Source organism: Delphinus delphis, chromosome 8 (genome assembly GCF_949987515.2).
Source record: "Delphinus delphis chromosome 8, mDelDel1.2, whole genome shotgun sequence".
Taxonomy (NCBI): Eukaryota; Metazoa; Chordata; class Mammalia; order Artiodactyla; family Delphinidae; genus Delphinus; species Delphinus delphis.
The window spans coordinates 17093815-17106926 of NC_082690.1; the positions used below are offsets into that span (position 1 = coordinate 17093815).

Below are 13112 nucleotides of genomic sequence, written 5' to 3' on the forward strand. Positions count from 1 at the left end.
GTACGTATTTGCTTTTTTGTTTTCTTTATAATGAGGTAATTTTATATACACTATTCTGCATCTTGCTTTTGTTCACCTGACATGAGCATACTATCGATAAATATAGATCAAATTAAAAAATAGCTGTATAACACGACATGACATGTATATAACGAATTTAGTCAACCAGTCTCTGTTAAGAGTCCATCCTGTTAAGGCTGATTTCAGTTTTCTTGTAACTACAAATAATACTACAATAAACATCCTGTATGCCTATATTTTCATACAAAAGCTTTTATTTCTGTAGAATAGACTCCTAACAATGAGACTGCTAAATCGAGGTATATATACATTTTAAAATTTTAAGTGACAATTCCTAATATCTTTTTTCTTCAGACTTTATTTATATACTTATTTACTTGTTTATTTATTTACTTAACTTTTTGGCACGCTGCACGTCATGCGGGATTCTTGGTTCCCCAACCAAGAATTGAACCTGTGCCCCCTGCATTGGAAGCTTGGAGTCTTAACCACTGGACCACCAGGGAAGTCGCCCTAATATCTTTTCTAAAATGGTCATACCAATTCACACTCCTACCAATGTCTAAAAAGAGTTCATTTTTCCTTACCTTTGACAACTTATTTCATTTTTCCCAATCTCTTGGGAAAGAGGGAGGAATGGTATCTAGTAATTTTAATGAGCATTTCACTACCTCCTGTTCTTTTACTGTTTTTATTGTCTGTCTCCTCCAACTAGAATAAGCATTCAATGAAGGCAGAGACTATGTTTCGTTCACCACTAAATCTTCAGAGCGTACATCAGGAACTCAAAAAATATTTGCTATACAAATGGATCGACACTAGTAAGGCTGAGTTTATTTTCATACATTTGTTACCCATTTGCTTTTCCTCTTCTGTGAATTACTGTTTGTGACTGTTATGGGCAAAATAATAACCTCTTCCCCACAAAAATGTCCATGTTCTACTCCTTGGAACCTATGTTACCCTCCATAGCAAAAGAGATAGGGAGACAATCCTGAATTATCGGGGTGGGCCCAATCTAACCATAAATGGGTCTTTAAAAGCAGAGAAACTTTCCCACTTGTGATCAGAGGAAGATGTGATTAGGGAAGAACAGTTACAGAAATGCAACGTTGCTGACTCTGAAGATGGAGACGGGGGCCACAGGTAAAGGAATGCAAACAGCCTCTAGAAGCCAGAAATGCAGGGAAATGTATTCTCCCCTAGAGTCCCTAGAAAGGAATGCTGCCCTCCTAATACCTTGATTTTAGCCCAGTGACACCCACGTTGTACTTCTGACCTACAGAACTGTAAGATAATAAACGTGTTGTTTTAAGCTCTAAATTCACGACAACTTGTTACAGCAGCAATGGGAAACTATTACAGTAGAAAACTATTACAATAGGAAAGTAATACAGTAACTTTTCCTGGTTTCTCTAGATTGTTTGGCTTTTACCATGAATTTGTAGGAATCTCAGAATGTCATCTTAAACCCTTCGTCATATGTGCTATAAATATTTTCTCTCAGTCTAATATTGATCTTTTGACTGTTTTCTATATCATTTGCCATGCCAAAAAGTTTAATTATATATAATTAATTTTAAAAAATCTTCTAGGTTTTCTGCCTGGGTTAAAATGACCTCTTGCAACTTCAGGTATACAAATATTCTTCTAAATTTTCTTCTGATTTAAAATTTTTTTCCAGTTTTTATATGTATATTTTTAATTTACTTAGAATTGTATTTTTAAATATAGTGTGAGACAGGAGTCTAATCAAATGACTTTCCAGGTAGGCAGTCAAACAAATATATTAAATAAATAATCCTGGGCTTCCCTGGTGGCGCAGTGGTTGAGAGTCCGCCTGCCGATGCAGGGGACACGGGTTCGTGCCCCGGTCCGGGAAGATCCCACATGCTGTGGAGCGGCTGGGCCTGTGAGACATGGCCGCTGAGCCTGCGCGTCCGGAGCCTGTGCTCTGCAACGGGAGAGGCTGCGGCAGTGAGAGGCCCACGTACCGAAAAAAAAAAAAAAAAATCCTTTCCTCTCTGAACCAAAATAGGAGTGAGAGTTTGGACGAGATGCCCTCGAAGGTTCTTGTTTATCCTTAAAATTCTATGATAACCATTAAAAAGTTAAATACTGCTTTTTTATTTCTATTAATTTGAAAACAAAATTAAAGTCTGATTAGGGACTATACTTTACTTATTGCCAATTTTAACATAAGCAGAATACCTGGTGATTCTTCATTTCTTCTTCTCTCCTTTGCTGAAGTTGCTTTAATTGCACTTGGAGCTGATTCTCCACTTGCCTCTGCTTGTCCAGGACCTCCTGGTAACGCTCCTTCAACAAGGTTCTCTCTGTCATCATTTTATCCTATTGGTAACAACAGATGAGAAGTTTAATTCGCCAATTTCATTGCAAGAAACATTCACCATGTCCCTGTTCAAGGCACCATGCAGGGCGCTATGGCTGCAGTGTCCGATGCTGTAGCTAAATTAATTAGAATAAGCAAATGTAAACATCCAGCTCCTCAGTCACCTTACCACATTCCAAGTACTCAGTAGCTACATGTGAGTAGTGGCTACTATACTGGACAGCACAGATACAGAACACTTCCCGTCGTTAAAGGAAATTCTATTGTACAACACTGCGCTAAGATGGAGGGTGGCAACCTATGGCCTGTGGGCCAAATCCAGCCATCAACTGTTTTTGTTTTTAAATTTTATTTATTTATTTTATTTTTGGCTGCATTGTGTCTTCATTGTTGTGCACGGGCTTTCTCTAGTTGTGGCGAGCGGGAGCTACTCTTCATTGCAGCGCGGGGGCTTCTCATTGCGGTGTCTTCTCTTGTCGCGGAACACAGGTTCTAGGTGTGTGGGCTTCTGTAGCTGTGGCACACAGGCTCAGTAGTTGTGGCGCAAGGGCTGAGTTGCTCTGCGGCATGTGAGAGCTTCCCGGACCAGGGCTTGATCCCGTGTCCCCTGCATTGGCAGGCAGATTCTTAACCACTGCGCCACCAGGGAGGTCCCACCGTCTGTTTTTTTTTTTTTTTTTGCGGTACGCAGGCCTCTCACCGCTGTGGCCTCTCCCGTCGCGGAGCACAGGCTCCGGACGCGCAGGCTCAGCGGCCATGGCTCACAGGCGCAGCCGCTCCGCGGCATGTGGGATCTTCCCGGACCGGGGCACAAACCCGCGTCCCCTGCATTGGCAGGCGGACTCTCAACCACTGCGCCACCAGGGAAGCCCCCACCGTCTGTTTTTATAAGTAAATGTTTTATAGGAACACAGCCATACCCGACAGCTGGCTGGCTGCTTTCACACTACAACAGCAGAGTGGAGTGGTTACAAAAGAGCACATACAGCCCACAAAGCCTAAGATATCTACTAACTGACCCTTTATAGGCTAATTTCCCTGCAGTAGGGAATAAGAGAAATAAGGTATTTTATCTATTAGGAGGAAGAAGAACGAGCAAAAACAAAGAACAGATCAACTACTCAAAATGCATCCAGAAACTGGACTCCTTACTGGTCATTAGCACTACAAATTGGCAGATCCACCAAAGAGTTCTGGGGCACTTGGTATTCAGATTGGTCAAATCGGCAAGCTCTCATATAAACAGGGAGCAGAAGTAAAGCTTCTGGGACTTCCCTGGTGGTCCAGTGGGTAAGACTCCACACTCCCAATGCAGGGGGCCCGGGTTTGATCCCTGGTTGGGGAACTAGATCCCGCATGCAGGCTGCAACTAAAGCTCTCGCATGCCACAACCAAGACCCAGCGCAGCCAATAAATAAATAAGTCAATAAAAGAGGTGAAGCTTCTAAGGGTCACAGTTCAGCTCTGCCTCCCCCACATTAATAAATCAAGAAAAGTAATGATTACCTTTCAAAGGAACACTGAAACTTAGAGGGTCAATTTAAAGCACACTTGGTATAAGGTAACCAGCGTAAAATTTAAACAGAGCATTAAACTGAATTTGTTCATTAGACGATAACTACTTTCAAAGAAAAGAAAGGTTTTAGAAGTGAATAGCGAAAAACTTATCACACTATGATAATAAAAAAATAAGCTCTCAAGATGGGACTTTAGCTTTGGGATAAGCTAGTCCTTAGTCCATGTACTGAAATGTAACTAAAGCTCCCTAAACAGATGACACCTCAGCATCATAACTTTAAAGGGATTCTGAACCTGAGGTCTATGGATAGGTGTGTATAAAATTTTTTGAGATGAGAATTCAAAGTTTTCAGAAGATTCTGAAAGAGGACCTTAACCCAAGAAAAGTTAAAGGTTAAGAACCAATTGATGAAAACTAGTAGATTAGAGGATTCTTTTCTTCTCTCTCTACTTCCTTATGGTACCTCTCTGTCCATAATACATCTTTAAAAAATTTTTATTTTATTTTTTTTTGCGGTACGCGGGCCTCTCAGTGCTGTGGCCTCTCCCGTTGTGAAGCACAGGCTCCCGATGCGCAGGCTCAGCAGCCATGGCTCACGGGCCCAGCCGCTCCGCAGCATGTGGGATCTTCCCAGACCGGGGCACGAACCCGTGTCCCCCGCATCGGCAGGCGGACTCTCAACCACTGCGCCACCAGGGAAGCCCGATAATGCATCTTTTTAACAACACAGGATGGGGAAAAAAACTCTAGTCTTCACGGAAAGAAGTCTCAAGGTACATACTATTAGTACATACAAATGGATGGCTTAAAGGCATACAGCAAATTACTTGATACAATTCTCATCTTAATAAGCCAAAGGGTTACACATTGTTACTTTGTTTCATTGATGGTGAATTGGTCCTGAGAGGCAGGAGTCACAATTTCAAATGCAGGCAGTGGGCAATTACTGTAAATGCATGAAAAGGGTAGCAAATAAAACAGGAGCAAAGTTCCCTGTACTGCCACTAAGCTTAATACCTGCTTAGTCCCAATGCCTTTTTAAAAGCATGTGGAGGGCTTCCCTGGTGGTGCAGTGGTTGGGAGTCTGCCTGCTGATGCAGGGGACATGGGATCGTGCCCCGGTTCGGGAAGATCCCACATGCCGCGGAGCGGCTGGGCCCACGAGCCATGGCTGCTGAACCTGCGCGTCCGGAGCCTGTGCTCCGCAACGGGAGAGGCCACAACAGTGAGAGGCCCACGTACCGAGAAGAGAAAAAAAAAAAAAAAAAAAAAAAAGCATGTGGAGAACTCATTTACAACTAAGAATGTTAACCGTCTGTTATGCAATGCAAATGAAATACCATGTTCTACTGCTGTCAACTTACTACGGTGTTTTGTATTTTGGTTGTGTACTAAAATATAATCATATTGTGTTTTAAAAATAATAATAATAGGGACTTCCCTGGTGGTACAGTGGTTAAGACTCCATGCTCCCAATGCAGGGGGCCCGGTTCAATACCTGGTCAGGGAACTAGATCCCACGTGCATGCTGCAACTGACGGTTTGCATGCCACAACTAAGGAGCCCTGGAGCCACAACGAAGGAGCCCACCTGTCGCAGCTAAGACCCGGCGCAACCAAACTAAATAAATATTTAAAAAATCATAATAATTTAAAAAATTACAGCATGTGGGCCACACCACCACCCAAAAGAATACTGCCAAACAAAACACAACTCTGGGCCTCTTTTGGCCTAATGGCTTGCCAGTTTCCACCCCTGTTTCAGACTGATGCTAAAGCTTATCTATTACCTCTTAGTTGGCCCCTTCAATTGCTATATGGTCAACAAAACCCTGCCTTACAACTGTGGGGACCAAATAAACACTCCATGTAAAGTGTTTAGAATAAATGCTCAAGAAAAGGCGACTTCTCCTCCTTCTCCTGGAGGTTCTCTCCTAGCCTGGTTCTCACCCAGCACATCGCCATCAGGTCTCTCATCTCTAGGATCTTTTTACTTGCCTGTTATAAATAACTCCTGAGTTGCTACTCTCTATTTAAAAGTTTTCATGTGGTTAATGTACTCCAATAACTTACTTCTTTCCATCTGCCCCTCAATTTCTTCAACTTGCACCAAATATCCACTTTCTTACCTGGTTTTCCTCTTTATTTCCATTCAATTAACATATCTTACCCTAAAGACCCCTTCCTGAACTTAGGGTGCCTTTTCTAGCATTATCCTTCCTCTTGAAAAATGGACATTCAGATATCCACACACTTACAGGGTGGAAGTTTTGCCACAAAATGCCAGGGAAAGATCAAGGGGACTACTTTAACAAAAATAAATGTGAAGTTCTCTAAGTTTTAAAAACCAATTACTTATTTTTAAGTAAAAAACAGATTTAAAAAGTGATGCTCAAAAAAAAAATAATAATTACCTAGGCATAAAATTGGAAGATACAATTAAACAATACATGAGAAAAAGACCTGATGGAGTAAAAGTGAAAACTCCACAGTGTGACGATGTCAGCTTAGGAAATGGTGTGTAGAATGTCACCACAGAATGACACAACAGTTCCATTGTATAGTGAAGTAATTACACTGTATGTGCATTACTACATTTAGCTCTCAGGATCACATTGCAAAAGAAACATTGAGAAGGTGTAACATGTCTAGGTGAAAAAGTAACCAGGTTGAAGAAAAGACTCAAAAATATATCATATGAAGAAAAGAAGAATGTTAAAAAAACATCTGGGGGGCTTCCCTGGTGGCGCAGTGGTTGAGAGTCCGCCTGCCGATGCAGGGGACATGGGTTCGTGCCCCGGTCTAGGAAGATCCCACATGCCGCGGAGCGGCTGGGCCCGTGAGCCATGGCCACTGAGCCATGGCCACTGAGCCTGCGCATCTGGAGCCTGTGCTCCGCAACGGGAGAGGCCACAACAGTGAGAGGCCCGCGTACTGCAAAAAAAAAAAAAAAAAAAATCTGGGGATGTTTCACCTGGAAAGGTTCAGACTTAAAGGATAAGAGGAAAAAGCATTTAAAAAAACATTTTGAATATATTTTGGGCTAACAAGTAAAGGGATTTAGATTTACTCTACGTAGCTCAAGAGAGAACTATAACAAGAAGTTTTAGTGGTTCTGTTCTCACCTCATAATAAGATCTAACAATAAGAGCTATTTTCAAAATGCAATATGCTGATTCATGAGTAGTAAGCTTCCCATCTCTGGAGGTGATCAAGTAGAAGTTAGCTGACCATCTGTCAGGGATTTTATAAAGGAGGTTCCTGCACCTTTTCCAACTGAGATGATGTGACTCTAGATCTTCTGCATTAATGGTTTCATACATGAACAATTGCAGTTTAACTACTTACCAGATTCTTTTCAATATCTTGATCTGTGTTTACCTCTGAATCAGCCGTCTTAAAGTCAGTCTATAAAGAAAGAAACAATTATATTCAGAACTGTTCAGAGACATTCTAAAAGGCAGAATTGCTCTCGTCCTTTCACTGAGAAATCTGCCACAAGGAACTGAGAAGTTAACTTTTTACTCTCTCCCTTTATCAGCTTCATAGCAAGAGAACTGTAGTTCTGGCAAATGTCCACTGACATCCATGTAGCATGAAGCATTTACCCCACAAAATAAGCTGAACAAGACCCAACAACTGATGGAGAGACAAGCTCGAGACTCAGATAAGAATTTTGGCCCCTACAATTTACTGTGCTCATCCTTCCTGCTACAAAAAAGCACACCAGTCACTAGAAGGCAGGATACCCCGTACTTCTTAAGATATAGGTCAGAGAATTAACAAGGATTCCTCCTGCAACATGGAAGACAGGAAATATGAATGCTAATGACCTACGCTCATCAATTACTCAGTGAAAGTGATTGTATGTAGGTCATGAAGCTCCTGGTCGCCACGATTAGACACGGGCTGTTACTTATTGAACACCAGAATGAAGTCATCACAGAGCACCGTATGAAAACAGTATGAGAGTTGCCAGTAAAAAAACGAGACAGAGTAGTTCTCTACCAACTATGAAGAAATATCTCCTGCCCTCAAAAAAAAAAAAAAATTAAAAGCCCAAATTCCGTTTTAGTAGTAGAAACTTGATACTTGACCTGGACGGCAATGTTCTGAGAAAGCTTCAGGGAAGAGCTATCCTGATCATCATCCTGATCCACTCTGACTCCTTCAACCCCATTTGCTGGAGGCACCACAGGTGGGAAATCCAAGCCTGTGTCCCTGCTCCCTTCCTTTAGGATGGAGGCTTGTGGGGCCTTCTCTTCAGGACAATTCCCGGAGGCAAGCTGCTTTGTATCGCACCCTGCCTTAAGAGACCGAGTGGCGGGGTGGAGGCTCTCCCGGAGGCGTGTGTCCCCCTCCTCTCCCGCTGTGCTGGCCACGTCCTTCAAATCAGACTGAGACCCACCGCCAGAGAGACAAAGGGCCGTGGCTATCAAGTTTTCTCCTAAAACCGCCCGGTGCGCTGCTGAAGTGTCACCTGCTGATGAACCAGGATTCTGCTCTGGGTGTTCCAAATGGGCATTTCTGTTATTCTCCTTGGTTATCGTTTGGTTACTTACACTCGACAGAGGCGAGTTCTTGTGCTTCTGTGCAGGGTCTTTGGGGCTATCAAAAACATAAGATAAAAGGTTTCTCTCTTCACCCAATCTTAAAGAGGCTTAAATATATAATACTTTTAACATAACCACTAGAAGAACAAAACGAGACTATATAAACCCCTCCAAATTAGCCAACTGAAAAGGAACTTAGTTTCCACCCAGTGATTTCTGTCCCACATGCAGGGAGTATGGTGTGGTGGTGAAGAAGCTGGGTTCAGGAGACAGTCCGCAGTGAACGGTCACACAGAAATGACGCTGAGGAGCCAAAGGTTTGGGGGGATGCAGGTGAAATAGCCTGCTGTTACTTAGAATATTTCATTTAGGTACATGTACTAATTTTGTTCCACATATTTTAATAAATAAAATATTGATTGAGAAATATTGTTTTAAATTCCACTCTCGTTTCACAAAAATAATTTTCATTCAAATTCATTTTACAGATCTTTGACCAGAACCACCAACAGCTTTCCAGAGCACAGCATCTTCACTTCAAGTTGACTGAAGTACAGACGATTTTGAATCCAAAATTGAAGCTGTCAGCAGAACTTTTACCCCAGATAACAAATATACACACATGTATACACTGAAATCGTTGTTTCATTGTTTGCTACAACCATTTACCATACTGCTTTTAAGAGATCTTCAAAACCTATTTACTATGACATCCAACATTCATGACTGTAAGTCTTTTACCAGGAATAATATGTGTTAAATTCCTTTGCTATTAAAAAACAAAACAAAACAACTGCTTCTGTCAACTATGCCCTTAAGGACTCCAAACTAGTAGTGACTTAGGCTTCAGGTCACTGTGCCTTCCTTTCCTCAATAGTACCTACTGTTCAAAATAAAACAACAGAGACAGCACCTTGTGACATGAAAAATCTTTATAAATACTCTAAGCTGATTCCTTGCTGGGGGTTAAGTGGCGGCGGGGGGGGGGGGGACACTTAATTATAAATTTGGGCAGATACAGTACCTGGGTGTGAATCCTGACTCTGCTACTTACTAGCTGTTTAACTCTGGGCAAGTTACTTAACTTCATTTGTAAAACAGAAATAATATTACCTACCTAATAAGATTATTGTGAGGATTACACGAGATAAAGCATCTGGTGTATTTAGTTCTGGCACACAGTAAACACTCAATAAACCTTAGCTGTTATTATTATTACTAGTAGTATGTGTCTGATTTTATTTATAAAATGAAGATCCAAGTTTATGGCTAGGTTTACTTAACATTTTTCCCCATTACCCACTTAATAACAAGTGACAAATAATAAATACAAATGTAACAGATTTGTTACATTATTAAGTACGCTGGAGTCAGACGAGCCTGGGTTCAAACACTGACTCCAACATAGCTTGGTAACCTTAGGCAAGTTACTAACCTCTCTGTGTCTCAAGTTCTCTCACCTATAAATGGGAATAACAGCATTAGCACCTACCTGCTGAGATTGTTGAGAGAATTAAATGTGTTAACACATATAAAGCTGCTAGCACAGTGTTATCTATTGTATTAGGTCCTAGGTACTCTACAAAAGAGTTGACGTAGGGGGCTTCCCTGGTGGCACAGTGCTTAAGAATCCACCTGCCAGCGCAGGGGACACAGGTTCGAGCCCTGGTCCAGGAAGATCCCACATGCCACGGACCAACTAAGTCCGTGCACCACAACTACTGAGCCTGCACTCTAGAGCCAGCGAGCCACAACTACTGAGCCCGCATGCCACAACTACTGAAGCCTGCACGCCTAGAGCCCATGCTCCACAACAAGAGAAGCCACCGCAATGAGAAGCCCACGCACCGCAACGAAGAGTAGCCCCCGCTCGCCGCAACTAGAGAAAGCCCACGCAGCAACAAAACCCAACACAGCCATAAATAAATAAATAAAAATTAAATTAAAAAAAGAGTTGAGGTAGTATACATAGTCAACCTAGTACAACATTATACATAACAATGTTTTAAGCACTGTAAAACAAGGTTGGGTATTCATAATTCCTGTGCTCAAGAGTTTAGCTGGAAGGCGAAATACATACATGAAGCAGTAAGCCATATTAATAAAACTATCTATTTACCTATAGATAGACATAGATACATATACATGTGTCTATATACATTAGATATAACGTGTGTGTATATATATACACACACACACACACAGATGTAACATATAAACATATAGTTAAATAAACAGTCCATGTAGGAGAAGGTGGGAAATATTTGCACTTTCAAATGAGTTTGATCCCCTGTATTTTAATCTGTTTATTCAACAAATAATTAGCATGCCTGCTGAGTGTCAGATACTGTGTTGGGTACCAGATATACAAATATAGATCAGATAGTCCCTACCTTTAAAAAGCTTCATCTAATGCAATGTCACTAGAGCTAAAAAGGGGAAAGACGAACTACACTTCCACAAGAAGCCCATCTCCAAAGCCCTTTACCCAAAAGAAATCTTCCCAGTTGAGAGTCCACACGTTACCTTAGACCGTCTGGGAGAACTTCGTCTGGTTTGGAAGCACATACACTAGACGAGGATTCCGGAGGACTGGGAGCAGTGGCCACCACGCCAGCGACCTCAGATGCTGCCATCATGCTCTGCACATTCAGAAACAAAGTACAGGCTACAAGTTCCAAAATTTCAAAACAAATATATCTCACCCTCTCAGAATGTCCATACAACAGAGTCATATCAGGAAAGAAACACAAAGAAAAAGTTGGGCTCCAGGAGAAAACACTTAAGGGTATTCTCTAGTAGGATATTAAAAGAGCCATCACATGCAATAGGGATATCGATCCTCACACGTCACTATATGTGTATATGTATGTGTATGTATATATATGTGTGTGTGTGTATATATATATATATATATACACACATACACGTATACGTGCGCAAAGCTTTTTCACTTTAGGAGAAATGCAGTCTCACAGACCATGAGAATATGTTTTAAAATCATTTTATGGCTGTTACATTAAAAGCATTCTCCATTAATTTGGAGATGTTCGTGTGAGAGAGAAAAAGCAATATTTTATTGGGCAATCCAAGTATCTTTCACTTTTACTCTGGGTTCCCCACAGATGGGAAGAGTCTGACAACCACTGACTGAGGAAAGTACAGACTCTTTAGAGTTACTAAAGGTGCCAGAGTATGAGAATCTTGGTTACTCCAGCATGAAAATGAGAAGCTGAAAAACACGGTAATCCAAGTAAGAGATGTTGCAGGACAAACTCACGCCTTCTATGGTGAAGAGGAAGAAAAAAAATGAATATTGGGGCGGGGGGGGGGGGCGGGTGGTTGGTGGTGTAACACAGGGTTAGTTTAAATTCTTGTTTTTATTTTAATAGCATCCCAGGTACATCCCTGACCCTCCAAGAGCGCATACGGCAGGCACGGAGGCTGGGCTGTGTCCACACTTCAGTCCCAGGCCAGAGACCCCCTGTGCCTCAGTTTCCCTCATCAAATTATACGAGGCTCCGGGGAGAAAACAGGCCCCAGATCGCCATTACTGCTCGCACAGGTGCAAACATCCTGCCCCATCAGGGCCCGGGCCGGGGGTCCTTGGCGCCCGGGAAACGAAATCACAGGGCACGGGTCCTACGTGCGACTCCGTGGCTGAGAGCCCAAAGGGGAGAGGGACAGGGACATCTGGCAGGAGGCTGCGGCAGGGGGCTTTAAGTCGAAGGAGCCAAGGGAAGCCCCGCACCGCAACCCGGCGGCGACCAGACGGCGACGCTGGGAGCGACGGGTCCTCGGGGGGAGATCGGGGGACGGTCGCGAAGGGGACAATGGGGGGAAGCGACGCCGGTGGTCCCGGCCGCCCTCCACAGGGGGCTGGCCCAGCCTGCAGCTTCCTCCGGCCAGAGCCCCTCCGCACCTTGCCCTCGCCCCCCGCCCGGCTGCCACCCCCGTCCCACTTCTAGGCCGGGACCCCCGCCCCCCATCCCCGCAGCTCCCTCCACGCCCCCCGCCCCGACCCCAGCCCCTCGAGCCGCAGCCCCCGCCCGCGCGCCCGCCCCGCACACACCTCCCGCGCCGCGCCCCCGGGAGGGAAGGGGGGGAGGGACGGGACTCACCTGAGCGGGCGGAGCGGGGGGAGGGGGCGGCCGAGCCTGGGGGGAGGGGTCGAGCGCCGGCCCGCGCGCGACACCTCCCACTTCCGGCGGCACGAGCGGCGGGGGCGAGGCTCGGCCGGCAGAGGAGAGGCCGCGGTGGCACTGCGCCGCCCCCGACGGCGCCCTCTGGCGGCCGGAGCCGGCACCGTCAAGGGGTCGCGGACGCTGAGGAAGCCCCTAAGATACTAGTGGACTTCTCCCGGGGCGAAGGGACTAAGGGAGATGCGACCGCGAGAAGGAAGGAGACTTGGTGGAGGGAGGACCCCCTCTAGGAAGATTACAGGGAGAGTCGGGGTCATGACGATCAGAGGAAGAACAGGAACGAAGTGTTTTTAAAGGTCGCAACCGAGATGCCCTTTCCAGAGGACACCATGAAGGAGAGGACCGTCCCTATAGAGAAGGTCCCTCTTGAAGATGCCCCGAGAACTCGGGGCGGTGGGCCCCCGCGAGGAGCACCCACACACGCTGCTCTCTCAGTGGAGGATGCCCGAAGGAGCCGGCCCCCTA

The 13112-nt window shown here is 44.3% G+C and overlaps 1 protein-coding gene across 6 annotated transcripts in view; it reads right to left on the bottom strand.

Annotated features, from left to right (window-relative positions):
• RNF214 (ring finger protein 214) overlaps nucleotides 1-12632 on the bottom strand; it is a 50721-nt gene extending 38089 nt beyond the window's left edge. For 3 of the 6 annotated variants that reach the window (XM_060017889.1, XM_060017888.1, XM_060017893.1), the window contains exons 1-5: nucleotides 12567-12632; nucleotides 10972-11087; nucleotides 7990-8500; nucleotides 7241-7300; nucleotides 2233-2373 (exon numbers count right to left, since the gene is read on the bottom strand). In XM_060017889.1, the coding sequence (XP_059873872.1) occupies nucleotides 2233-2373; nucleotides 7241-7300; nucleotides 7990-8500; nucleotides 10972-11084 (825 nt within the window). In that variant the 5' untranslated portion in view covers nucleotides 11085-11087; nucleotides 12567-12632. Of the gene's footprint in view, nucleotides 1-2232; nucleotides 2374-7240; nucleotides 7301-7989; nucleotides 8501-10971; nucleotides 11102-12566 lie in introns of those variants that run through there. The other 3 variants (XM_060017891.1, XM_060017887.1, XM_060017892.1) reach the window with 3 other exon arrangements.
• Nucleotides 12633-13112: the final 480 nt, after the last annotated feature.